Genomic DNA, 27,383 nt, shown 5'->3' with positions numbered 1-27,383 from the left:
CACCCTCCAATCTCCTGTACCTCAGAGCAGTAGGGAACGTGCCCAAGGCCACAGGGCAGAGCCACCAGGATGCAATCTGGGGTCCAAGCCCTGTATGTCCACCCTACCCCAGCAGCAATTCCACTCTGGCAACCGAGAGTCCAGCTTCACGGGAGATACACAATAAGGAGGAGGGAGAGGGATATTATACTCAGACAACTGACAGTAGCTCCTTTCCTAGAGGAAGCCTGTCCCTCTCCACGCAGAGGTGAGGCCCACCTGGGTGGCAGACCACCACTGCTTCACCACGAAAGTCCATCCCCAATACCTCGGGCCTAAAAGGATTTCAGGGTCCTACAAAAATGTTTGAGATCAACCCCTTTAAAAAAAATGGACACTAATATGTATAAAATAGACAATTAATGAGAACGTGCTGTATAGCACAGGGAACTCTACTTCACTGTACAGTAGAAACTAACACAACATTGTAAAACAACTATACCCCAATTAAAAAAAAAAAATTTCTGTTGGCTCCAAAGCATGACCCCAAAAAACTTCAAACGTTGAATAAAATTTTCTGCAAAGTGTAAGATGATGGCAACCAATTGCAAATCAAATCTTCTGAGGCTATGGACATATTTTATTGAATAGGTGATACAGGCTTGTTTGAATATAATAGCTAGAATGTTAAGATTGTCTAAAAGGAAGAGCCCCCAGGACCTACAGGACTGTTTTAATGACCCTGCCACAGACCGAGCAAAATGTCACCATGGAGAGTATGGAACTCACCCAATTGCCAGCCAAGTGTTTAGTTGAATTGGGGGTGACAAAGACAGAGGGCTTCCCTCCAAAGTTCTGGGGACAAATGTCAGGCAGCTGGCTCTGCTAACAATAAAGACAGCAGAGCAAAGCTCCCGGAAAACACATGACTCTGAGTCACACCACTTGTTAAGTTAAAAGGGTGCCCAGGTCCCCCTGCCAACACACCTCATTAGCTAAATGAACTGACCCCGCTGGATGAGGTTATTTAATATCTGCCTATTGACTTTGGAGAACGTCTGCCGCAAACAAGATCTCAGTTTTGACACTGTTGATGCTGAGCTGTATTTTTTTTTTCCTGACTATTATGTGTCAAACAGATACAGTCACCAACACGGCTCTTACTTGCCATGACAGCGGGAAATGCGGCCAATTAATGTAAAAGCGGAATCCAGTTCTTGGGATGTAAGTCAGAAAGAAGGGCGGCTGGGATACAGTGCCATTTTCCAGCACCTTAAAAAACTGAACTTCAACGGTCGAGAGACTGTTGCCACACAGACTGACTCCGGAAGCTGTGTCAGGATATAGGGCTTCAGAGAAACATGTGTGGCCACGGGTGGAAGGGTGGACAACACTTCCCACCCGGCAACACTCATGGCCATTCCCGCCCTGTGGCTTTAGAGCCGGGGAAAGTTCCAGTGAGTCTTAGGTTGCTTCTACCCGTTTCCCCAGTGAAATGAGTTAGTTTGATGATGGTCGGCAGTCCCATCCATGTGCCTCAAATCTCCTACTCCTTTTGTTCCGTACGCTGATCTTAAAATAATTCAAGCCAACGCTTAAAAATCAGGACTTAGATCAACAAGCCAGGTTTCCAGCTCTGGGAAGCTCTGCAAAGATCTAGCTGCCTTTGGCTCACCTTTCCGCTGCAGCTGAGTCGCGGTGCCCCCTTCGGACAAGGATGTGCGTGTCAGTCCACCCCAGTCCTCACCCCTCCCTCTCGGCTCCCACACCCAGCTCACTCACCCACAGAGCAGCTTTTGTGGGTGTCGAGCCTAGAGTTCAGCAGAGACACTGCCCCACAGTAGGGATGCTGGAGCTACCCGAGTTCTAGCAGGAAAGGAAAAAGCTAGCGAGAGGGCGGTGCTTGGACCTTTGGGGATGGGACAAAAGGATCTCAGATGCTCCCCAGGTCAGCCTGGCTTCTCCCCCAGCCCCGCCTCAGACTCAGGCAGCAGACCCCTCCAGGAAGGTTCAGGAAAACTTCTGGAACATTGCTAGCTTAGGGAGCATCTAGTGCCATGAATTTTACAAACTGAAATTCACAGGTCACACTGCCCACGACCTGGTGACATTTGCCTGAGCTGGTTTTGTACCGTAACAGCAGAGCTACTCTCATCACGGCTATCACCCCTGTTATGCCGATGCATTAGACGGTGTCCAGACGGGAGAGAAGGTCATTGGTTCCCATCACCCCAAGCAGCGTTACTGGATACAATGAACAAATAGCTCAAAATTAAAGGCTGGCATGGGAGCCCGTTAGGTCTGTGATGGATTTAGGAAATGAACACAAACTCACCCACTTCCATCAATACCCTGCTCAAGTCATTTGCAAATAGGACAGATGGTTTCGTATCTGATTCAGAGGAACTGCCACGTTTCCCGGCCTTCCTCCTCACCCAAAGCCACTGGCCGCCGTGGATCTGAACTCAGGAAAGTTACCCCAAGTCAGAGTTGACATGCAAACATTCCCAGGTAGAGCTACGTTTTGTTCTCCTTCTTGGATCCAAACCCGGCCTTGACTCTCTGAAAAGCCTTGTTCACGACAGGGTCCCTCGGGTCCTTTGTCCCCAGCTTCACCATCCAGTAGAAGAGGAACATCCGCCACCTGCTCTGGCTGCGGTTCAGGCGGCAGGCGAGGGACATGGGCGTCTCCCCCTTGGCATCTCTGTCGTTGATGGAGGCCCCATATTTGAGCAGGAGGCTGATACAGTCCAGCCGGCTCATGGCTGCAGCCACGTGCAGGGGCGTCCTGCCCACGGGGGATCTGCCCTGACAGTTGGCACCTGGGAAATAAGAAAGTTGGCTGAGGGAGGGCCCCCTGCTGGCAGGAGCCAACCTTCTGGAGACCCGTTCAAGAAGAGAAGCATGGGAAGGGCCGGGGCTGGGAAAGGAATGCTTGGAAGACCAAATAACCGAGTGCACGGAGAGGGGCACTGCTGCATCTCCTCCCTCCCACCCAGCATCCAGCACTGCCTTCCCCCCCACCCCATGCTTCTCTTACGGCAGCCAATGACCTTCCTACAATGCCTGTACCACTCTCCTGCTCAAATCCCATTGCTGGCATCTACCACCCTTGGGGTAATGTTCTAGGTCTTTACTGCTCTATCTCACCCACCCCCCCTTATCACTCCAGCATTACCCCCCGCCGTGATCTTCCTCCCCCCCCCACCCATGCTCCGCTTACACCAGCCTTCTGGCTTTATCCCGTCAATATACCTGCTCCCTTATCCTGCTCCAGAATCTTTGCACATGCCGTTCCCTTTGCTAACAACACTCTCATCCTTTTTTTTTTTTTTTTTCTCCTGGGCTAACTCTATGTTTCTTGAGGTTTCATTCACTTCCTCGTGAAAACCTTCCTTAGCCCTCCTCCCCACAAATCCCCCTGCGTTTGTTCAGCAGACATTCTGCGTCTCCAGAACACGCCATGCACGACTGACCAGGGAATTAATTATTTGTAATAATTTGCTGACTTCCCTTCATAAACTCCACAAGGGCAGAAAACACACTTGTTTTGATCACTGCTGTTTTCATCCCCGGCACGTAGCACGATGCCTGGAGAAGACAGGCGCCTGGGAAATGACAGATGATGGGCAGCCTGACTCATGGACAGACTTCACTTCGACTGAATTCCTCACTGCCTCCTGCAGATGGATGGGCTAATGACAGGTGTCCAATACGGACTTGTCGAATTGAACCAAATTCTGGGTAACAAATATCATGACACAGACAACAAGGCAATTCAATCCACGTGCAGCTGGCATTTCGGTGGCCAGTGTTTATGAGCTATGGCTGGTCGGTGAGGTAGTTTTAAATAGGTTCTCACAACACTTAGCCTCACCCCCGGCGCCTCTTCACAGCCACTGTCTGCAAAGGACAGAAAACTTTGCAAAGCTGGCTATAATTTTTTAACTGGTGCTTTCAAATACGTCACAGTTCCATCAGAGTGAAAAATGACTTTTTATGAGCTTAACGGACTGCTGGGTTGTGAAAAGCCCATATTTCATCTTACAACAGGAGAAGTGCAGAAAGCAGTGGAGGAAGGAGAGGAGGAGAGTCAGAAAAACCTCTACCCGTCACAGACGTGCGGCCCCAGCATCCTGCCCAAGCATCTGAGACGCTTTCCCAGCTTGGTTGGTGGAAGAGGGGGAAACAACACAGAGAGCCTGGGCTCAAGGCCGAAGGCTGGGAAGGAAGGGTTTAACTTGGAGGCGAGTTGATATGGGAAACCCTCAGATGAGGCCCCCTCCTGAGCCCCAAACCATTGACCAAATACCACATTCTTCCTTTTTACCAAGGAAGCCAGTGGCCTGGGATGTCTGCAACTGTGTCTACTGTTGGTGAATGGTCTGCACCTCAATCAGTGGCCCTCTTTTCCCAAAAATACTCTACATCCAGGGAAGATAAAATGTACTCCCACAGAACCTCATGCAAAGCCCTTTAACTCAGAGACAAGGCAGGCTAAGGCTTCTATGTCTATGGACAGAGAGAGAGTGAGAGTAATTGCCCTTTGGTGGAGGAGAGATGAAAAGAGGGTTTGGGGCAAATTCAAAGAGCTTGGAGAAAGGAGACTGGCTAGCCTGCCAACCACCAAGGCAGGGGTGCCGGTTTGGGGCTAGACCCCTCGGACCACTGCAGAAACGGGACTTCGGGTGGGGAAGAAATAACAAACGGGATGGGAATATCCCCAGCGGAGTGTCTGGTCGGACGCAATAAACCAGGAAGCCCGGTGACTTGGTGTCCTGAAAGGTCCATCTTCCTGAGCCCCGGCCAAGAGAGGGGACACAGCCTCCGATAAGCATGTCCAAAGACCCCCTCAGACAGGGACTGAGAGGCCCGATGGGGACCTCGATTGGTGGTTGACAAACTTGGGTCCAGGAAACCATTACTGAAGGGACCAGAGGGCAAGCCACTGTGTCCCCCTCGCCCTCAAAAGAACCCCACTCTTGAACGTACTCGGCTGCTATCAGAATTACCGTGTTCTAGAAGGTACTGAACAGCCTCCGAGTGACCCCTGTGTGAGGCAACATAGAGCGCCATGAACGCTCTCTGAGAAATCCACTTCTTCCACTGCTTGTCATCAAAATGCTGCGTATTTGTTGTTCGGTAGAAAGAATCTTCGGCAACACCGAGGCAAGACAGCTGGGCGAGATAAACAGAGTTACGCACGTGAGTCTGGGTGATTTCAGAAGTGCAGATACACCTGGCTGGTGGGTGACGGGACGCTCTGGAGGGAAATTTTGCTCGGATGCCACATGCAGGCTGGTGATGGAATCAGACAGCGGAGAAGCTGGAAACGAGCCAGGGGAAGACATGTAACTCTCTCTACACGTCCAGGAAATACGAATTTACCATCAGGCAGGCTCGGGAGGCAGGAAATTCTTCCTGTCCATGTTTTGAAGAGAGAAAATAGCTTTTCTGGGTGTCCAGAGGAAGGGGGTTACGGCTCTGAAGGAAGACCCCAGCCGACATGGCACGGCCTCCCCAGAGGGGCACAGGCTTCTCTGGAGATGTGATGGATCCTGGCCTTCCGGTCTATTTTTGGGCCCATTGTCTCCGTTAACTTTTGGGACACTCTGAACTCTGCTCCCAGGTGAATAACAGCCCCGGGATATAATCATCACGTGGAGAATTAAGGCTCTGAGCACAGGACGATGACTACGGGCTCCGACAGAGAGGAACCCGGTCGCAGATGTGCAGCATCCGGTGTGGGGCGAAGCGGGATGTGAGGGGCCCCCAGCGGGGCGACAGCAATTCTGGCTCAAGAGAGGAGGGACTCACCTATCACCCATGTCCAGAGCAAGAGCCAGAAAGTCCAGGCACGGACACAGAGCCGGAGGGGAAGCAAGGGAAGGCAGGGGAAGAGGAGAAAAGCAGGAAGGAACCGGAGGGTTATGCAAACAGCTGGATGGGCCCCGCCCTTCCTTCTAAGGCTCAGGCTCCAGGGCAGCAGGGTCCTGGAGCGGTCCTGGCCCCGCCTCCCCCGAGCCCACTCCCCTTTCCCAGACCTAATACCAACCCTCCTCCCACATCCAGCCTTCCCTGATCCCCATCCCAGCCAGAAGTAAACTCTCTCTCCTCCACAAGCTCATAGCTTCTCATCCGAATTTATTTTCCAGAAAGAACGTGCACTTGCCCCCTTGTGTCTGAATGATTCATCTTCACTGTTGGGTAGACACCCCGATTTCCTCCTCTTGCCTTCCAACTCCCACCCCAGAGCCCAGCTGAGCACCCAGCTCAAGGCCTGGCCAAGAGTTAACGGCACCCACTGTGTTTCCAAGTCTCTCCCCCTTGGGTGAGGGCAGACCCCCCCGGAGGATTTTTTGCAGCATTGAACACTCTGGGCCACACGTTTCCAAGTTATCTGGCATTCTCCACTGTTAACTTAGGTTTTCAACTTCACAAAATAGACACATGAATAGAAAATGCGCTGCCCTGGTTCCTTTTGGGGCGGGGTGAGTGGGTTACAAATCACAGCTACGTGGACACAGTGAAATCGCAAAAGCCAAACAGCAAATGGAAACACTCGATTTGATCATGATGACATGAGTCCTTGTTATCTTTTTTCTCTACTCTGAAACTTTTACCCAAATATTCATATTAAAGACTAAGCGAATCCCCCCCCCACACACACACACGCCCACAATTTACAGCTGGTTCATGAAGTATAATATCCATTTAAAGAAGCATGAAAACACCTTACTGGAATCCCCTTCCACGGCCGCCAAAACCAGTTCCGCCCATCCATCATAATGCCAGATACATAATGAAATAATTCCACCAGGAACAACATCGTGGAACTTCAGCGTAGCGTCATCCATCAAAATTCCTGCAGGGAATGATTTTTTCTTTAAAAAGAAAAATCGGGCATTAAAGATAAACTGTTACATTGGTTTAGTTAAGAGATTACCTGACCTTGGGTATCACAAGGATAATGTGAGAACCTTGAGCACTCTCATTTGATGACCCCACATCCGTCTGTTTGGGGTTATTGATGCTTTTTAGAAAATTAATTTGGCTTAGCTCAAAGAGAAGCCAAACCAAAAAAAGAAAAAGAAAAAAAAGGCAACGATTTATAAAATTCTGTAATTGTAACTCGACCTATGGCAAAAAATAACATGAGCGAATAAAAGTCATTTCAGGAGGCAAACCCTAAGTAGAGCTACTTGAACTTGAAGTAACTCTATATTACAGATGTGGCACAATGCGGTTATACAAGTTATAGATGTTAAACTAAAATACTAACTAATTCTGGTTAATGTTGTCATCAGTTAGCTTAAAGAGGTAATAATGACAAAAAGTTGTTGGATCTTTCAAATTGTACTCTGTGGCAGCATTTCTCAACCTTGGTGCTCCTGACATTTGGGACCAGATGACCCTCTGCTGTGGGGTCTGTCCTGGGCATTGCAGGGCGTTTAGCAGCATCCCAGGCTTCTACCCACGAGATGGCAGTAGCCCACTCACCTAATTGTGACCACTGAAATGTCTCTAGATGTTGCCAAATGGCCCCTGGGGGACAAAATTGCCCCAGTGGAGACCCTATGGTAATATAAGCATCTCAGTGACTTGGGATGGAAGAGCTCCTTTCTCTGTTTGGGAGCTTCTCCCCAAACAGCCCCTTCCTCATACGAAAGAATGGGGGCCGGGGGGTGGATCCACTCACACTTCCTAAATTCAGACCCTTTGGGGAAGACCATCAGAATTAGTAGAAGAGGATTGTGGAACATTTTAAGAAAAATGCAGTTGTTTTTAGTTTACTTTTTTAAATACACACACTTCTTCCTACATGGCCACCTGTAACCTAGCTGAAGGATAACAGAGTCATTTGTTTTCTCCAATAAGCAGTGCCAAGAATGGAACCTCTCAACTCTGCCCAGGTTGGATTATCATGTATTCCGAGTAGAATTCATGAGTTTTCTGGTTTCATGATTGAGTGATTACTGAGTGCCTGTACCCAGCACCCACATTCTTTAATCCTCACGACGAGCCAAGTTCGTCCTCTCCATTTGCTGCAGGAGCGGACGGAGGCTCGCATGGCCAGCGAACGGCAATGCTGGGACTCCAGACCTGCCTTTCCTCGGGCACCATGTGATGCTCACTCTAGATTTTGTTGGCACCCTTTGGTCCCCAGCACCTCCAGATGGTGGATGTAAACGCGGAATAGCGATTAGCAAATCTGTTAATTAGGGTCTTATTTGTGGTTCTAACACAGAGAATAATCAGTAATCAGTCTAAGTAAGACAACTCGAAGACTTCCTAACAACTTTGAAAAAAATGGAGCAAGGCTGTGTTTCCCTGAGAAAGACAAGAGCACAATTCACACATGCTAAACAGCTCTTAGAGAAATCAGAGCACATTCTCCTTTTACAGGCAGGCAGCAACTGCCTTCAGCTTACACAGATACTAATTATCACCAGCTAAATAAATTATTAGAGTTGACAACAGACGTGGAAAGGTGACCCGCCTCCAGGAAGATGTTCACCCCCCCTTTAGACTTGTGTCTCTCAGGGTTTTCACACACATTATCTCATTTGATCCTCCCTGGCAAACTTTGAGGTGGGTAAAGAGGCATCAGCCTGGTTATTTATCAGCAGAAGCCCAAATTTCTTCTACTGACGTGGTGTACCTTCTCTCCTTGTTTGCCGTCAGCAGTAAGGATGGCAACCAAGCTTGAGAGAGGTCAAGCTTCTAACAGTTGCTAAGTGCTTGCTGAGTGATAGGATTGTGACATCAGTGTAAAGCCACCCCATCCCTCTCATTCCCTCTAAGCTTTCTTGAATTTATCGCTCAGCATAGCTCATCGGCAAAAATAAATTAACGGAAGGAGTGCCAGACATCTGTAGTTCAGGACACGTAATTTTCGAATTACTTGTTTCGGAACTCTTACTAAGTTCTTCCATATCTCACTTCACTTTTAACACGTTAAGTACAGGAACATCTGTTTCCCAATAAAGCCTCGAAAATGCTCCAAAGCATCTTCCAAATACCCCTATAGCAAAGCAAATACATCATGAAAAATGCTTAACCGATTTCCAAGAGGGCAAAGGAAAGGATTTTGGCCTCCAATATACCTTCTGAGTCTCCCAAGTCACTTCTGCCTAAAGGGGGACACGGTACTGAGAATCCTAGAGCTAACGGGGCTCTGCTTTACAAATTAGGAAACTGAGCCCCGGAAGCGCAGGGCCTGGGAACACAATTCTCGTGGAGACAGGCTGCTTTCAGACCTCTAGCTCCATGGCTTCCCGGCCCCTGCAGTATAACTGCAGTCTCTCTGCAATATCGGCTGTTCACTTTCTCTGTGCAGAAGCCCAGGGAGTTTTTTATATCTTCGTTTTCTTGAAGTGTTTTCGCATTGATTTCAGCCGGGTGGGGAGATGTCGGAGCCTGGGGGCTTTGATCCTGCTCTCATGTCCTAAATCCTGTCAGGGTCGGATCGGGACAGCCAGGTCCCCAGGCTGAAGGAAGGAGACCGATGGAGGGAGAGATGGGGCTCTAGGGCCCTTGCCCACCACGGGGTGCCTCCCCCATGGGATTTGTCTGGACAGGGGGCCTTGGGGTCCTGATTCAGTCACAGTGAGCTTTAGGCGCTGGGTTTCGATTCTGGTTGGGCTAGCTTTGAGCTCCTGACATCACAAGGGCGCAGCTTGAGGTTCGAGGTTCTGATACGGACTGGGTCAGTGCCAGTATTCGGGGTTCAAACGTGGATAGGGTCTGAGATTTGGGGTCCCAATGAAGGCAGAGTTTGCTCTGGATTGGGGTTCTGATGAAGGCAAGGTTTGCTTTCTGTCTGGGAGTCCTGGTATGGGAAGGGTCTGTTCTGGGATGCAGAGTCCTTCTGTGGGCAGGGCTTGTTTTGGGATTTGGGGGTCTGATGTAGGCCTGGGTAGTGTGGCAACTGGGGGTGAGGAATCAGACAGGTCTGCCCCGGAATTCGGGGGCCTTGAGGGTGACAGGTTCGGCTCTGAGACTTGGAGTCCTAATATAGGTGGGGTTTGGTCTAGCATTGGGGGTTCTGGTGTGGATCAGGTTGATGAGGGATTTGGGTTTTCAAATACAAGCAGAGTTTGCTTTGAGTTTGGGGGCCCTCGTGTAGGCAAGGCTCGTTTTGAACTTTGGCTTCCTTACACAGATACGGCTGGCTTAAACCTTGGAGTGCCAGTGTGGACGTGGTTTCTGTGGAGGTTGGAGGTTCAGATATGGGTAGACTGGACTTGAGTTTGGGGTCCTAGTGTGGGCAGAGTTTGTCTCACGTCTTGGAGCCCTTCTGATGACACTTGGCTTCGGGTTCTGCTGTCATCATGGTGAGCTTGGGAACTAGCTTTCAGATGTGGGCAGAGTTAACTTTGAATTTGGGGGTCCAGATGTGGGAGGAGTTCACTCTGGGCCCTGGCATCCCCACATAGACAGAGATGGCTGATGGATTGGGGTTCAGATGCACAACTGGTTGAGCAGAGAGTGGGGCTCAGCATTGGGTGTACCTGCTCTGGGATCTAGGGTCATGATCTGGGTAGTAGGCTTCACGCTCTGGGATTTAGGTTTCTGTCGTGAGCCGGGGTCACCTGAGTATTGTATTTGAGGTTCAAACGTGCATATGGTTCGTGGAGAGATATGGGGTCCTGAGGAGGGCAGAGTTTGCTTAAGGCTTTAGTGTCCTTGAGTCTACACGGTCGCTGGGAGGATTGGGGGTTCGGAGGGTCACATGGTTAGCCTGGGGATTGGGGGGTTCAGTCTTGGGCAGGTTTGTTCTTGGTTTGGGGGCCCTGAAGTGGGCAGAGCTTGTTCCGAACTCTAGAGTCCTTGCGTGGACACCGCTGTCAAAGGATTCGGGGTTCTGAGGTAGTCATGGCAACCCTGGAGAGTTGGGGTTCAGTCTTGGGCAGGTTTGTCCTGGACTTGGGGTCCTTGCACAGACGTGGCTGGCTGGAGCGCTGGGGGTTCTGGTGTCCCACAGCCCAGCACAGGGACTTGACGTTTAATTCCACTTGGGGTCCTGACACAAGCAGCTTTGCCCTAGGTTGTGAGGTCCCGCTGAGGACAGGCGTTTCAGGCTTGAGGTCTTGTGTGGCACTGCTGGCTTTGGGACTTGGGTCCCTGATGAAGACGTGGGAGTTTGAGGGTCTGGTGTTGGAGGGTGCTGCGGTGGCAGCGTCTGTTTCGGGATTCGGGGTCCTGACGTGGACAGGGCTGGGCTCAGGTTGGCAGGCCACACTAGACAGCTGGCTTTGGGCCTGGAGTCCCAGCACAGGCACGATTCGCTTGCCGATCAGGGTCTTGCTGCGGACACGGTCTGCCTGGAGATTTGGGGTCTAACGTGAAGCTCGGCTTTTCTGGAGCTGGGAAGGCCCTATGTGTCCAGGGTTGGCTTTTCCACCCGGGGTTTCAGGGGGGTGGGGTGTGACATCTGGGGGTCCTCCTCTGGGCGGGCTTCCCTTCCCCCACTGCGGGTTCAGAGGGGCCTGGGCGCCCCGGGTCGAGGGAGTACACGGGGCCAAGAAAGGGGTCGGGCAGGGGCCACCTTGGTCCAGGTACTGGAGCCGCTGGAGGTTGAAGGGGATGCCGGCTATTAGGTCCAGCTCCTCTTTGAGCTCCCGCACCGTCATGTCGCTGCGGCAGCCTGTCACTCGGAACATCTCCCCGGAATCTTCCAGCAGCACCCGCAGGGCGAAGACGTCGGAGGCCAAGCCGAGCGCCAGATTCACAGCCTGCGGGTCCCCGACGCGGCTCCGGCCTCGGGCGCGGGCGCGGGGCTGCGCGGGGAGGGGCCGCGGAACGGCCGAGCCCGCCCCACGCCCGTCCGGCCGGCCCGCAGCGGGGTCCGGGCGAAGGGCGCCCCGAGGCGGCCTCGCCGCCTCCGCCGCCGCCGCCCGGTCCCGGCCGCCCGGCCCGCCGCGCGGCATCGCCGCCCCCGCCGCGGAGGCCCCCTCCGGGACGGCCGAGCCCCCAGCGCCCTCAGTGGGCCGACGGGCCCGCCGTTAACCAAGGCGGGGCTCCACGTGGACGCGGGTGACGCGTCTGCGATAAGGGGAAAGGGCCCGGGCGCTTCTAAAACATCGGGAGGATGTACTGAGATCCATCCAGAGGCCTCGCCGAGGCCGCGCGCCCCGCAGACCCAGCACGGCTGCATCCCCGACTCCTCCTCGCCGCTTCCGAGCTGCTCTCACCGTCAGTGCCTTGAACCTGGAAGACGAGGCGGCTCGTGGCCGTTGTTAGGCAACTGTGACCTCCTCTCCATGTCTGTTTAAAATACAATCATTGCACAATTCGGGGCCAACTACCTGTAGGAATTATGCGTGGATAACGCTCTAAATCATCTTTGCATGCGTCGTCTACAGAGGGTGGTAAAGTGCAGACTTCAGCCATGCTTAAAAATCGTTATTTCTTAGCATGAAGGAAAAAACCAACATTGCAGAAATATGACCCCTTTCAAGCCCATCTGGGCCCAACTTGATAGTGAAAAAACCTGATACTCGGCCACTCCGGAAGTGGGAGACAGACCTTCCTGAAAATTTGCAAAGCTACATCAAAATCCGTCCATGTTGAAAACGTTCTCGAATTCTTGAAGTGAGAAAGGTGCTAATGAAAACACTTAGCAAGGAGGAAATGTCCACTTGGGGAAAAGCTGAGATGGTTCTATTGTTGAGACGCCTTTCAAGGCAGCTGTAACTGTGAGAAACTATCTCGTGCTTTTCCATTAATTCACCGGAGGAGGCAGAGTGCTCAAGAAAACAGGAAGCTTACCTTCAGTGGTGAAATCAGACACTCAACACTGCACCTAAGAACAATTAATACGTGAAGACCTAAACTGATGGAGAAGCTACAGGAGAGAACAGCAAGGGCAACCAGAACAAGCTTAGAAAAATCTCAGTTGTTACCAAAGAAGAATAAAATGCAAGCTTTCAATATATACTTTTTGCAGAGAAGTTAGTCATAAAAATAGCTTTCCACTGGAAAGGCATTCATATTAAATTATATAAGAATTTTAACACATAAACTGAAAATTTAAAGGTTAGATTATTTACCAAAGAGTCTCAACAAATCTCTACCAGCACATCTGACTCAGCAGGCAAATCCTACACATCACAACACCAACTGACTTTTTTTTTTCCTTAACAGAAGATGAAGCTCTGCACAGAATACAAGATTCCAGTTGAGTAATTCTACTTGCTGCTAGATCAACAGATTTTAACAACATGATAATCTCAATTTCTAGGCAATAAAGAAAAATTAAAAATTGCTTGTTACTGAAGCAAAACAATACCTCCATCTATTTACTTTAGGCAAGTACTAAATACAAGATAGTTTTTTTTTTTCTTTCTTTCTTTCTTAATATGTAGTCTCCAATGTATTAACTCACTCTTTGCTGAAGTTGTCAAAATGCTATCCTGGGTTGCAATGTGAAATTCTCATACATGTGCCTTATTTTCTTTGGCACGGTATAGATTCCTTCCTTTCTTTTTAAAGAGTCAGCCCAGTGGAATTTGGGGGAAGGGAAAACATCCTGTATACCAGGAAATTCAATATATAGCTCCAGAAATTTTATCTTTAAAAAAAAAGAAAAGAAAGATAAGAAAAAGGTCCAAGGGAAGAGTGGAAACAGCTAGCGTGCCCTTTGCAGCTAGCTCTTGGACCCCGAATGGGCTGCTCTTTCCTTCCCTTATGCTTGCCTTTGAGAAGATAAAAATAGAAACAAGAAAAATAACTTCAGCATACATGTATGCAGAATTTAATCAACTGTTTATAGAGCCTTGAGTTATTAATTAATGCAAAACCTGTTTAAATTCTAATTCTCTTAGTCTACATTTTAAAAGCACAAAATCTAAGTTCTGTGTACTTAGATTTGAAGAGTATCATAATTTAACCTCCCAAATCACTGGTATTTGTGGCCAACTACATAGAGTGATCAGAACTATGATTTCCTATTTTTTGTTACGATTCTAAGGCATCAGATATAAAGTCAATATCCATGCATCTCAGTGATCAATTCCCCCCCACCCCCAAGTTCTTAAACAAATGATAATATATCCATATAAGAATGAAAATCTTTCTACTTTATGCCTTTATCAAAGGCCAGTACCTATCTCTATGGAAACAGTTCCTGCAAGAAGAGGAGGGGGTGAGTGCTTGAGGAAAAGTTCCGAGTACAGTTTACAACAAAAGTACGATATTAGAAAGATGGCCATAAATCAGTCGTTAGTAGATTTCTTTAACTATCACATTTTTCAAAAGTAAACACATTGGGCTATATTTGCAGCAACTCAAAGTGGAGCATAAATTTAAATGATGTATTTGTTCTGTTCACTGATAGGAGGCTAATCTTACATTAATATATTTTCTTCCTGTCAAGAGTTATTTACATATGTACAGTATTTCAGTTAAAAATAAAATATAATACCATAAACTATATTTTATAGGAAAGCATGAGGGAAGCCAAATATACAAGTCTATCAAAGACTTAAAAGCTTCTGATAACGTACTTTATTTTGGGGGGGGAGGTGTTGGCTGGGGGTTAAATAATATAGTCTGTAATAGAGAAAACAAACCGCTCACAGGCAGTCTGATGCCATGGAGGTTCCCCCCCACCCCTTAATGAGCCACCTGGTTCTACAGCCTTTTCACAGATTTCCTGATCAGGCAGGTAGGGGCACAGAAGCGCAGCACAGGCCGGGCCACCTGGGGCTCCTGCCCGTCCCAGCAGAAGTTCCTGTGAGTGCAGATGGGAAAGGGGTCATTTGAGCACACAACATCAGAGTTTCAGAAATCTTTCCTCCCTGGGCAGGTACGATACAATCAGTTCCCCTTCAAGGAATGGTGAGCAGCATATGCCACACATGAAATGACCAGATTGTGAGTGATCGCAGACTGGTTAATTCTGGTTTTCTAGCATGGTAGTGTCTATACTATTCCGCCGCTTTGGTTCTAGGGTGGCAAAAAAGGAAACATCTTGGTCCCGGTCGGACTGCAAAGCTAAGACAGTCTCTTCAATGACTTCAAGATGAGGGTTACCAGCATTTCTAAAATACACTAAAGAAAGAAAACCATGAAACTGAATCACATGTGCCGTGAACTGTGTTCAAAAACATATTCTGGTTTGGGTTTTTTTTTTTTAAACCACGTCTCAGGACAATAAACCATTTTTCATAGAGTAAGTCCTTTAAAATGATAAAATTGCTTGAATCAAAGAGTGTTTCCTAAATTTTAAAGACAAACTTCTAAGAATAGGCATGCATATTTTTTCAACTATAACTAAAAATCTTTTAATATTATCTTTTCTTCTCTCCAGTACAAAAGAATTGGCAACATAGAACACAGGAAGGGGGGAGCAGGTTGCTGGCCAGATGGGGTGGAGGATGGGAGGGAAGTGGCAACAGAGGAATATGCAGGGCAGGAGTTAAGATGTTCTCCTGAATATGTGGTGTAGAAGTCAACTATCCAAGGGACACAGTCTTATATTAAGTCCTGTTCAGGTTTAAAATAACTGACTAGGTTGGGGTAAAACTTTTTCTGACTGACTACAAAATTAATACCATTAAAACCTAACCATAGTTAATGCTTAAATTGACTACCTTTCATAATCTGTCTCTGTCATAACTTGAAGTTTATAAAAGTTTCCCTCATTTCTAGAAGACCATGTAATATTCTGCATTTCAGCATGTTTATTAAATATAAAACTGAGCTATCTTAATTCTTAGTCATTTTATAAATAACATAGTTTATGCATAAAAATTAACATATCAATTTATATAATAGATCTGAAGTACGCTACCACACAATTTGCCACAATTCCCTAAAGAGGAGATTTAGCTGCTGCCTGATGAAGTTTAAAATCCATAAGCTCGGGCTTCCCTGGTAGCGCAGTGGTTAAGAATCTGCCTGCCGATGCAGGGGACACAGGTTCGTGCCCTGGTCTGGGAAGATCCCACATGCCGCAGAGCAGCTGGGCCCATGAGCCACAATTACTGAGCCTGCGCGTCTGGAGCCTGCGATTCGCAACAAGAGAGGCCGCGATAGTGAGAGGCCCGCGCACCGCGATGAAGAGTGGCCCCCGCTTGCCACAACTAGAGAAAGCCCTCGCACAGAAATGAAGACCCAACACAGCCAAAAATAAATAAATAAATAAATAAATAAATAATTTTTTAAAAAATCCGTAAGCTCAGAAAAATGGTCCACGTACCCTTTTCCAACAGTGTCTGTCTTAGAGCTTTGGCGAGCAAAACCCTTACATTTGGCACAGGATCTGATGCAAGGCTTAAAAGGCTGGGGAGTAAGTGTTCAACAAACTGGTCCACAGGGATACACTCCTCGCTCACCACTGCCTGTGATGAAGAGAAAGCCAGAGCCGAAAGACGGACCTTTTTCAATAGTGACCAGCACGGTTTTTCTAAAAACATACACTTCTGTAATTCCAAAGAAGTAATTTCAGGATCTTTTGGTCTGAGGAGTGTCTGTGTGCGTCTGAATTTTAAAATCTCAACCACCGAATTTGGTTAGAAACACAGTTAGCACTTTTATAGTTCATTACCAAGCACTGGGGTACAAGTGGTGCAATATTTGGTGGGGAGGGCAAAGGCTTTGGAGTCAGACAGGTCCAGGTTCAACACCTAACCTGGTCACTTCTAGCTTCGTGGCCATGAGTAAGTGGCTTCACCTTTCCGGGCCTCAGGTGAGGTTTCCTCACCTGTACCATGGAGTAGCAATGGGGATGGCAGATCATTTTTGCAAAGGCTAGCGTAGCACCCGCCAACAAGGGTTGGGAACCTTCACCCCTGTTACTCACCAGAGCTCAGGCTTTGAGGGCAGGGGCCACGCCTATCACATGACAGCAAAATCCCAGACCCCAATTCAGTGCCAGGCCCTCTGTGAACAAGTAGCATTTACTGCTGCTCTACTTACAAAGAGTCGTACGTGGATTCTCCCATTTCATTCTCATAGCCAGCCATGGAAATCAGACTGAGCCTAGTTTTACAGGTGAGTCCAATGTTGTGGTCATACCCAAAGGCTCAAGACCCACAGGCAGCAGCAAGGTGGAGATTCCAAGGCAGGAATGTGTATTCTAAATCCTGTAGCTCTTCCCACTACAGGGTAGCAACAGCAGCTGACATGTACTAAGTGCTTTCCAGGTTCCTGGCACCGTGCTTGGTTACTCAGATGCGTCAGCTCACTAAAGCCTCAGGGCCACACCAGGAGGCAGGCCCGTGCCACAGGAACTCCATTTCACAGAACACGGAAAGGCCGTGCAGAGAGGGTGCTTTGCCCAAGGCCACCCAGCAGGGAAGCAGTAGACTCAGGCTTCAAAGTAACAGGTTTTGACTCCAAAGTCGGCCCCCCTAACCTCCAGGTTACGACCTCTCCCTGCATCTAAATAGTAATCCATGTGCCCACTGGGAGGTTCTCTTGGCTGAGGACACTTTCCTTTTGTTTGTGTTATTGTAGGTTTTCTAAATCTTTAATGAAGGCACACCAAAAAACGGATTTTTCTTGAACAAAATTAGTTGGTGCCTTTTCCTTCTGTTTCATCGCGGACTGTCTAAATCTCAGAAAAAGAATTTAAAAATAAAAGCAAAAATATCTCTTTTACCCTTTCTCTACAAAATAATGGGCAGCACTGACTTCTTCTTAAAAGTCTGTGGTATCAGGCCTGTGGTTTGTGACTTTGGCACTTACCCTGCCCCCCACTGCCCTTCTGCAAGTAGATGGCCAAAGTACCCCTGTGATACCCCTGCAGGCCTACAGGGGGCCCTGGTGAGTTCTTCAGTAGGGAGGCCGGGTGGTTCCGGGGGAGGGAAAGGGGGCTGCGGAGCCAGGGGTCAGGTAGAGCCCGATCACAGCTTTACTGTATTACTGACAAAGCCGGGTGACAGGTACGTGCAGGTTCATTCTACTGTTCTTCTACCTTTGTATATGATAGACCGTGTGCATGAGGAAAAGTTAAAACTGTTAAAATAACACTTTAGCAGAAAGAAAATCATGGCTTTACACTTCCTGGGTGATCTTGAGCAAGTTACCTAACCTCTCTGGGCTTCAACTCCTTCAGCTAAAAAAACTGGTCTAAAAGTACATGGGTGCACCGAGCTCAACACCTGGCAGACCTTACTATTAGGAGCAGATGTAGGATGAGATGCCCGGCACACAGAGGCGATCAAAAATGTCAGCCATCCTCCCCAGCCAAACATAAATCATGCCCTCATTTCCAAGATGCTAAGTAGAGAGGGTGACCTGAGGAGTTGACCTTCACCTGAAAGAGGTGAAATGGTCTCCGAGCTGCCCTACTGCTGTGCTCCTCATGCCACCTTCCTCCTTCCCTACTGCGGTGGGTGCAGTGATGAGCCGCCCTGGACCGGACATGACGGGAGCAAGGTCTGGGCCGGGCCCCCACCTCTCTGGATGGAAAGTGCCGGAGAGCAGGAGGTCACTCCTGTTCCGTCTCCGGCATCTAGAGCAGACCTGGCACACAGTAGGTGCTCAGTCACTATCCACGGGATGACTGCACAGAAGGGCTGGGTAACCCTGCGCAAGTCCCTTTGCCAAACTGGGTTGTCACAATCTCCTGTGAGATAAGGGGGTTCGGTCCACTGCTCCCCAACTTGCTCCCCAAGTTCCTGGCTAGTCCTCCGGGGCTGAGATTCTTTGCCTGGTGCTGTGTGTTGATATCACACGGCAAACATACATGCAGGGTAGATGCTCCCCCCAGGCCCTGCTAACCTGACAAATGAAAGCAAACGCTTGCCTTCCGACCCACTTAGAACAGTGCCGGAACCTTAGGATGAGTTCATTGATGAAATTTAACCCCAACGCACTTTCACTGTTGGAATAGAACTTCTGCAGAATTGCTACAACCTGTGAAAAATATTAGAAGAGCGAATTTAGAATGCTGCCATCTACTTGAATTATGAATACTACTCTACACGGAAACTAGACATTTTGATGCACCCTTCCACCTTTAAAACGAATTTATAAGCACGGGAGAAAGTCATTTTTGTCACAGTGATCATTAGAACACAGAGGAAAAAAGATGTTTAAATATATGGTGATACACACACACACACACACACTCACACCCATAAAACCCTTCATAAAAATGAAATGTAAGAAGGGACTGGTGTTAGAAAAATACATTATTAATCTTAAGATTCCAAATTTTAGAAAATGTCCCCTTGCATAACAACTAAATCATTACCTTTCAGAACATGTCATTTTTATAAAATTTTAGCACCATCAGAGTACCTTAGTAAATATTTTCAAATGAGATTTTTTCTTCCTCAGTATTCAGCTGGTATAAGCCCACATAAAACAGGATCGGCTTTTCTTTGCTGGAGTTTTTGCTCACTAACTACTTTTCTACAAAACCGTGCTGGAGAGTCAACCCAATCTGTGTTGAAAAGAAACACTAAGCCATTGTTTAAAGAGTTTCATATATAAGGTGATTTATCCACAATTTTCATCTCTCAAGCATACTGCTTAACAAAAGAGCTATCTTACATATTGATAAAACTATAATACAGTTCCTAATTTCAAAACTTAAAAGTTGCTTTCATGGGTAAATGGACAAATTAAGCCCAGAAAAAAATAAAGAAGTTAAAATGGAAGAAACATAAATATTCCTTTTTCTAAAAATCATAAACAGAAAAGGTCATGATTCCTTACTAGCTTGAAGGAGATCCACCGAACTTCAGAAACTTTATCTGCACATAACTTTAAGGCAATATGCACTAAATAATCATAAACATCATTAGGATTATAGAGTTCCAAAATCAGTATCAGCTGTCTGAAATTTAAAAAAAAAAGAAAGAAAGAAATTGTTTTGGGGTGAAAAACACATTATCAACCTCTCTTTATTCTCATTTCATTTTATAGAGAAAAATAGCCAGGCTGGGAGATCAACGGAAGCAGAGAGCTGAGTGAACATGGCCACGCAAAGAAAATTGGGGGGAAAAAATCTTAATTCTTCATCTCTCTCTCACACACAAATCAAACAGAAAGGAAATAAATTAAACTTTGTAAAACAGAGGCTGAGAAATTTATGAATAGGGATTTAATATTTCAACTTTAGGTTATCAGTTCGAAAGCACATAAAACTTTAAAAATCAGATAACATAAAAATAGCCAGGACGCTGAAGTTCCCAAAGATCAACAGATCAAGGGAAAACAAATGAGATTTCACTGTCTCCACAGTGTTCCTGAAGCTGCAAATTAAATTTTCTGCTTTTGCTGGCCGGCTCACGCACTGTTCACGAGCCTTTTTCAATCCAACAAGGTCCACCTGGAGAGAACGGGAGCACGAGCTCTTTACTCTCAGGGAAAAATTCATAAGATGGCTGGTGGGGAAAACCTACTACCAAAGCTTTCACTGTTTTCTAAACGGGGAAGGGGAGAAGGGTATGAAAATAAATGGCATTATTTCCACACTGGCAAAGAAAGGAAATGAAAAAGAGATTGGAAGGAAGCTAGAACCAAAAGCCAGGAGTGCCGGTGAATACTTTCATATCAAAAAGCACTGTTTTCAGAAAAATGATACCAATATCGTGGGCATGGAAGCACAGAATTCATATCAGTGGCTTTGGCTTCAATAACCACCGCAGAGATGTTAGTTAGATAGCCCGCGCTCGGAGATAACGCCGTCGGGCGAAGCGAGCTGAGCCGAGCCGAGCCGAGCCGAGCCAAGCCGGCCCGGCCCGGCCCGGCCCCGGGAAGCAGGTCATAGCAGCCGGCACCGGCTCCGGCTCTGGCTCCACACCGTCCCCGTCGCTGGTCCCGGGTCCCGGGAAGCCGGTCAGCCGGTCCCCAGCCCCGACTCCATCCCCGGTCTCCGGCCCCAACCCCATCCCGGGGTCCCCAGTCCCCGGTTCCATGCCCATCCCCGGTCCCGACCCCATCCCCATCTCCATCCCATCCCCATCCCCATTCCCATCCCCATCCCCATCCCCATCCCCATCCCCGGGAAGCAGGTCAGCCCGGGCCGAGACGGACCTCGCCGAGTTCCCGCATTCAGCCGCTAGAGGGCGCTATGCTTTCATGGAAAAAACGTGGGCCTGTTTTTCCTCGGTTCTCTGAGAATATACGCCGGGAACATGGCATAATGACTGAAACCTCAATCTCTCAAATTAAGCATAATGATTAAGGATCACAGCAAAGAGAAAATCTTTTAGTTTGCCCCTGGCATCGGCCAAATCATATCCTGAATAGCCGCAAAAGCCTGATGGATTTCTACAGGGAAGACAATTATTTGAGAGATTGCCAGTTGAGGGCAAGAAAAATGAAAACTAGAGATACTGAAATAAATCTCGACAAGGTGAAAACTAAAACCCAAACAACACCACACACAAATCCACTCAATACTGCGGAAAGCACATTATACACCTCAGGACGGAGAATTATTTAAAGTGACACTTTCACTCTTTTAGAATCACTAAAACCTTGAACATTCCTCCTGCTGGCACAAAATGGGGAATTAAGTAACTCCTTCACACACAAAATGATGTACAGATCTGAGCCACCTTGGGGGACGTTTTTATTAAATAATCGCTTTATCTGGGTTAGACCTTTTCATATCTCTCACTGTAACATAATTTTCCTTAGTGGCTGAAGTGTATAAACTGCGCTGTGCCCTTACACAGAGGGCTACACTCAGAATGTTCAAGAAAGCTTTGGCAAAAACTGCTCCGATTAATAGGAAAATATTGAAGAGCGGGTGATTCATCTTTCATTGGGTCCGAATAAATTGGCTTACAGAACAGCACGACGCTCTAATTCCAAAGTGACTCTCGCCCCGCCTGCCTCTGAAAATGAATGTCTCCCCAGAGACTGTGGTATTTGTAACTTAGAGCTTTGGAATTCAGTTTATCCCTTAATAAAAACATAATCTCTTTATCCAAAAGAACACTCCTACTGCTACTTTAGAAATCAATTATAAGGTAGGGAAATGAAGAATTATTCCGTCTAACTTGCCTTCTCATAACCCCAACCAGGCTTTACTTACTCTGCCAATCCGTATCGAAACCTCCAATTCCTGCTGTTATCGGTCACTACAAATTCTTGAAGCTGATAAAGATATTCTCTCCTCTTGTCTTCATGAAGCAACTATTTTTTAAAAATGTATATATAAGTAAAAATACATAATCCTTCAAAATGTCCCCAAATAGACTGCTTTATTATACTTCAGATTATACATTTGTCACCGGCAGGAACCGCGCATTTCCCTGACGCCTTGTACTCCATTACCCAGTGTGGCTGTGAATTAGCTTTGCTGTTAACAGACGTCCAACGCATCCCTGACTGCTTCCAACCTTTCTCCCCTGGTTCGTGTATGTGCTTGTGTGTTTCTACACGCCCCCTACTCATCCTTCTTTCACAATTTCCTGCCTGAAAAAAAACCAAGCATGTGTGTGCTCGGAAGATAATGCCCCGGCTGCTTCCCAGGGAGGCGGCACTGCTCGTGTGCTCCTGCACCAGACAGGAAAATCTCCAGCAGTGCGGCATGCGCCAGACTCCGTCAAGGGCAGCTCCTGGTCATGTGGACGCGAGTAATTAGTTTCTCTAGGTCATTTTTAAACTCTTAGTTTTACGCTCATCATTCCTCTGGGGCGGGGGCGGGCGGGGGGGAAGGCAAGAAGGGAAGCAGCAACATCTTGCAAGAAAGAGCCCTTCATGCAGAACTGAGATTGGATTTCAGCTGGGCTCTTCCCTTAGGTGACCCCGGGCAAGTCACACGCCACCCGGGAGCCCGGTTCCTTCTTTCTCAGAGTGTGCTGGGCCATCTGTCTACCATCCTCCATGCAATCAGAACTCTAAGGGGCAGGAAGATTAGGAGGAAAGATAAAAATATTTACCCATCACTGAAAGAATGCCCACTTTAAGATTTTGGATGATATGCTTCAACTGAAGAAACCCAGACAGCTGTTTCTGGTTTTTTTTCCACTGATACTTCACATATCCAGGGTTTGAAAAAATTGTATTGGGACTTCCCTGGTGGTCCAGTGGTTAAGAATCCACCTTCAAGCGCAGGGGACGCGGATTCGATCCCTAGTCGGGGAACTAAGATCTCACACGCGCAGGGCAACTAAGCCCACACGCCGCAACTACTGAGCCCGCGCACTCTGGAGCCCACGTGCCACAACTAGAGAAGCCCAGGCACTGCAACAAAGAGCCCGCACGCCGCAAAGAAAGATCCCGTGTGCCGCAACTAAGACCCGACGCAGCCAAATAAATCTATAAAAATTGTATTGAAGAGGGGAGATTTTTTTTGTTTTAATCCTTCTTCCTACCTTTAGAAAGTCATACAGGTGTTTCAAAACTCCTATTCGTACTTCATCCAGGTCCTTTAAAAATCCATTGAAGATGGGCAGCAGGTCGGCAGCCGTTAACTGATCCCCAAGGATCACAGCCAGCTCGTGGATGGAGAAGGCTAGGGTCCGACGGACCTTCCACTGGGGGTGCGCAGAGACATACGGACCACAAAAGGCAAGCATAATTCAGTGTTATCAAGAGCGTAAGTGGCATTTGTGGAGCCAAACTGATACTGCCAGGGGTTGACCACTTAAAGCTTCATTTCCTCAGAGACCAGTAAACAAGCCAATGGCGGCCACATAAAATACAGCTCAGCGAGCAGCCTTGCCGCAGCTTCCCTTTCTCCCTAATTAGATGACCCGTCCTATTCTGTGCCTGCCCCTGAAAAGCCTCCTTTTACCTGCACGTCGGAAGCCAGCGTCTCGTACGTATCTTTCAGGCAGTGCCAATTCTGCCTGCCCAGGGTCAGCGCCACCCCCGGGAGGCTGTAGGCACAGTGTTTGGCTATGTCGGTATCGACGGTCTGGGCTCGAGCTGGGTCGGTCATGGACACGTACTGATCTAGCAGGGGCTGAGGTATTATATCCTGGGAAACAGGAGAGAAAGGGAACCATCATGCTTGCAGTAGAGAAGGAGAACACTCATGAAAGACGAGGACATTGGAACTTGGAGGTGAAAACAGCAAAGCGGGAGTATAAGAGGAACAAGAGGCCTTCCCAAAGCTCGGGGCTCTGGATCGCACGAACTTCTTGTTCGGCATGTAGTGAGTTTTCAGCTTGGTCTAAAGTTAATGAGCAGTGGCCCCGCTCATCTTTTCTAAACTGGTCCAACACTGGATATCACAGAGCACAGTCTGGAATATCAGCGTTTGGCTGGTCTGGTACACGCGGCTCTGGAGGATGCAAACTAGCTCCTCTCTTCTTATTAACTGCCCCCAGCACCTGTGGCCGGAGCCCCTACACTCTGCTCACTGCTACCTTTTTCCAACTGATGGGATACTGCCTTCATAAGACATCACCCACTTACCTTTTGCTCTGCAAGGACAAGGGGATACAATAATGAAAAACCTTTACGAGAACTTCCATAGCACTAGAAGCTAATCCGCAAGACAGAACAAAACCAAACACAGTTCAACAAAGGAAGCTGTCAAAAACTTTTCAGACAAAAAAGGAGCTAAATGGCTTGGATAAACAGACACTAAATATTAATGTATACATGCCAAATTCTTTTCTCATATTAGATTTGCTTTATTAAAATACCTTCAAGATTGTTCAGAAGACTTTAAACAACACTTGAGAATTTACTTTTTTTAAGTTGGAGAAGAAGTATCAGCGCACAGATTATGTCATTAATATCGAGGGAAGAAAAACATTTGGTTCCAGCAGCCGTTCTTAAATTTAACTTCCAGAAAATGTAGTTTTGAGTTGCTTTTCTTTTCAAGGAACGAACCTGTAATTTAGATTTATCCTCTTCAAGTGGGCTGCAGCCATGCCTCTGGTCAGTCTCCAAGCGGTCACTGGTTCCACTGCCAGGTTCGCCTGGACCCTGCAGAGTTGATCGGGCACATTACCAATGTAGCCCAAAGAAGGAAGCTGTCCTACCACTCCCCCTTCAAAGAATCCTCTTTCAAGGCCAAAAATGACTTCTGCAGACCAAGACCAGAGCTCCCCTGAAGTCAATGGTATCCCTCCAGATGTGAAAAAATACATTTGCACAGTTGTACATGATACCGTACAGGTCAGTCATTTCAAGTGCATTTTAATTTCAAGACTGCTTGAGGCCCTTACAAAAGACAAGCTCTTGCTGGTGAGTACCAACAACTCGAGTCTGTATTTACCCTTCTTTAGGCCCCAGGGTCCCCGGTGTGGTTAGCTGATGCCCTTAGGTAACGGCCGCATGTTTAAAGCAGAGGCCACTCCGGAAGGCAGGGCGAGGTCTGCAAGAAATGGTGAAGAGCGCCTCCAGCATTTCTCAGGGACGAGAGAGTACAGCGCTCTGGACTCCAGACAGAGGATGGAGAGGCGGGGGGTTGGGGGGACCCATTTAATCTGAGTGAAAAGATGTGGCTGATGAACGGGTATTTACTTAGAAAACTGTTCTCAATTTTCACATGTACAAATACCGCTAATGTTTGCTGATGAACCTTTACATTAGGCTAACAATTAAAATGAGCAGGACCATCCAGCGGTGACATATTGGTCTCTGGTCATTGATTAACATTAACTGAGATGGACCTGACCTTCTCCTTCAACCATAACATGGATTTTCCTACTTGCACTTGAAATGTCATACTGTCTACCAGCTTAATGGATTCTGACAAATCAGCTCAATATATGATCCGGGAAAGTCGATTAATACACCGATAGATGCTTCGTTTGCTCTGAGGCACACTACCAGAACCTTCAATTCCCAAGGTTTTCACTGAAATGTACTGCTTATTTTAACAGAGGACATGATAAAACAGACATATTTTGGTATGATAACCTAAGACCCCAATTTTTCCAAGTTAATAAATTCATATAGATTAATAAATAATAAATCGTTATTCTTCTTCTAGGAATTAATTTTATTCCAGAGTATTTAGTGCCATAGTTACATACAGCATTTATTCCAGGAGCCAAGTTAAGGTTTAAGTAAACCACCCCAAGTCAAGGCAACCCCAGAAGGAATTGGGAGGTCATTTCCCCAGAAAACCACCTGGCAGCCAAAAGAGACAAGTGGGAAAAAACAGGCCCCACCTTCCCCTGGGCACCTCGGGACCCAGTTGGTGCACGAAGATGGCGGAGTGGGAGCTGGGCCAAGGTCAACGCAAGGGCCGAGGGTGACCAGCCTCCCAGCCTCACCTCCTCTTCTGTCCTCATTGCTTAAGCTCTGAGTTTTTTTGTTTCTTTTTCCTTCTTTTGCAACTAGAAGCATCCTGACTGATCCCTTAGGAACCTAGGAGTCAAATTCAAGAGCGCTGACATCCCTTGCCATAAACCAAAAGCCCAACTGTACAGGCCCTTTTAAGATCCTTCACTCAAGACAGCCAACTTGGAGGAACCTGTTCTCCCTTCTCCTTTTTCGCTTCTGTATATGACAAAGAAGCCCGAACACCATCACGTCTCCCACCAAGGTAAACGTGACCACGCCTTTCCACTTAACACAGGTGATTTTTATACTCCAGGTAACAAAGGTAACAACGTGAGCTTTCTTGCCTATTTTTTGAAGCAAATCAGCAAAACAGGATATCATCTCATTCCCTACTAATCAAACGCAACCTTAATAACCCTTGAACATTTTATATTCAGGCTTTTTTAATTCGTCTTTTGTTTAGCTTCACTGGAGCAGACCAAGGGGGTAAAAGGAGGCGATAAGTTAGTTTAATCACGGACATCAAAATATAAACTGTGTGAATGGAGGAACAATTGGTATTCTGACCCTGGAGACCACAAGTTTGAAGAGATTCTCCATCGTGGCACATGAAAATGAGAGGGTGCCCACACATCAGGACTTTATGATCACAGACCCCTTGCTACTTTTAATTCGCTAGTCTCACCACTACCTGTGAAGGACCCCAGCTCAAAGGGGTCCACGTGCGAGTTTAGTAGGAATCAGGAAGGCATCAGAGCCTCCTACCACGAGCGAGCTGGAAAGCTAGAGAAACTCAAGGTGAGAAATAGGTGCCAGGCTTCCTCCTCGCCCCAAACACGGAGTCCCAGCCTCACGGGGGTTGGTTCCAGACTAGAGGAGAAAAAGTAGTGAGCTACCTGGCTTCTCAAAATCTCCCCTCCAAGAAACGGCATCCAGCACCACTTCTGAGCAAGCACGGGTTGAAGGAGGCCCACAGGACGGGCTGGAGGCGACGCGCAATCTCAAAGGCCACCGTCAACTTCACATTCTAGGAGTCGCATGAATTCACCTCCCCTTGCTACTGAAAGATGTAAGCGTCGGTTTAGCAGTGAAATAGAGCATTTAGACGGTTAATCCCCCCAAAGAACCAGCTTGTCTTTGGAGAAGAGGGAAGGTGCTTTTGGTCTCCCCACGTTTGCTTTGTGGAGGAGAGTCGGGGTTATCAATCACCTGATTGATTCGTTGTCTAGTTATCC

The 27,383-nt window shown here is 47.6% G+C and overlaps 2 protein-coding genes across 6 annotated transcripts in view; both read right to left on the bottom strand.

Moving 5' to 3' along the window:
• Positions 1-610: 610 nt before the first annotated feature.
• ANKRD60 (ankyrin repeat domain 60) lies at positions 611-27,164 on the bottom strand. Of its 5 annotated transcripts, XR_009703281.1 has the most exons (7): positions 27,045-27,164; positions 24,745-24,840; positions 23,696-23,881; positions 23,274-23,435; positions 21,989-22,089; positions 18,715-18,849; positions 16,300-16,328 (listed from the first exon to the last, which is right to left on the bottom strand). XR_009703281.1 is itself a non-coding variant. In XM_061208803.1 (6 exons), the coding sequence occupies exons 1-6, from the start codon at positions 27,078-27,080 to the stop codon at positions 6,829-6,831; spliced, it is 597 nt and encodes a 198-aa protein (XP_061064786.1). In that variant the 5' UTR covers positions 27,081-27,164; the 3' UTR covers positions 6,752-6,828. The 5 variants fall into 5 exon arrangements, 4 of the variants coding, with proteins under 4 accessions (XP_061064787.1, XP_061064788.1, XP_061064786.1 ...); XM_061208803.1 differs by lacking the exons at positions 16,300-16,328; positions 18,715-18,849 and adding an exon at positions 6,752-6,844; XM_061208802.1 differs by lacking the exons at positions 16,300-16,328; positions 18,715-18,849 and adding an exon at positions 20,104-20,272.
• Positions 27,087-27,383, bottom strand: part of LOC133104109 (putative serine/threonine-protein phosphatase 4 regulatory subunit 1-like) — a 58,143-nt gene continuing 57,846 nt past the window's right edge. Inside the window, exon 14 of the mRNA XM_061209788.1 lies at positions 27,087-27,205. Within this exon, the coding sequence (XP_061065771.1) occupies positions 27,176-27,205 (30 nt within the window). The 3' untranslated portion in view covers positions 27,087-27,175. The remainder of the gene's footprint in view (positions 27,206-27,383) is intronic.

The sequence above is a fragment of the Eubalaena glacialis genome, chromosome 13, assembly GCF_028564815.1.
Source record: "Eubalaena glacialis isolate mEubGla1 chromosome 13, mEubGla1.1.hap2.+ XY, whole genome shotgun sequence".
Lineage (NCBI taxonomy): Eukaryota > Metazoa > Chordata > Mammalia > Artiodactyla > Balaenidae > Eubalaena > Eubalaena glacialis.
This window is presented reverse-complemented; position numbering and strand designations above follow the sequence as displayed.

Excerpts from the sequence above, each read along its gene's own strand:
- ANKRD60 (XM_061208805.1), bottom strand. The coding sequence starts at position 11,645 with ATGTTCCGAGTGACAGGCTGCCGCAGCGACATGACGGTGCGGGAGCTC. Across the intron at positions 6,845-11,530 it reads GCTCCAGTACCTGGACCAAG|GAATTTTGATGGATGACGCT; the intron begins GTGGCCCCTGCC and ends CATTCCCTGCAG. Across the intron at positions 2,802-4,991 it reads TCAGTACCTTCTAGAACACG|GTGCCAACTGTCAGGGCAGA; the intron begins GTAATTCTGATA and ends CTTATTTCCCAG.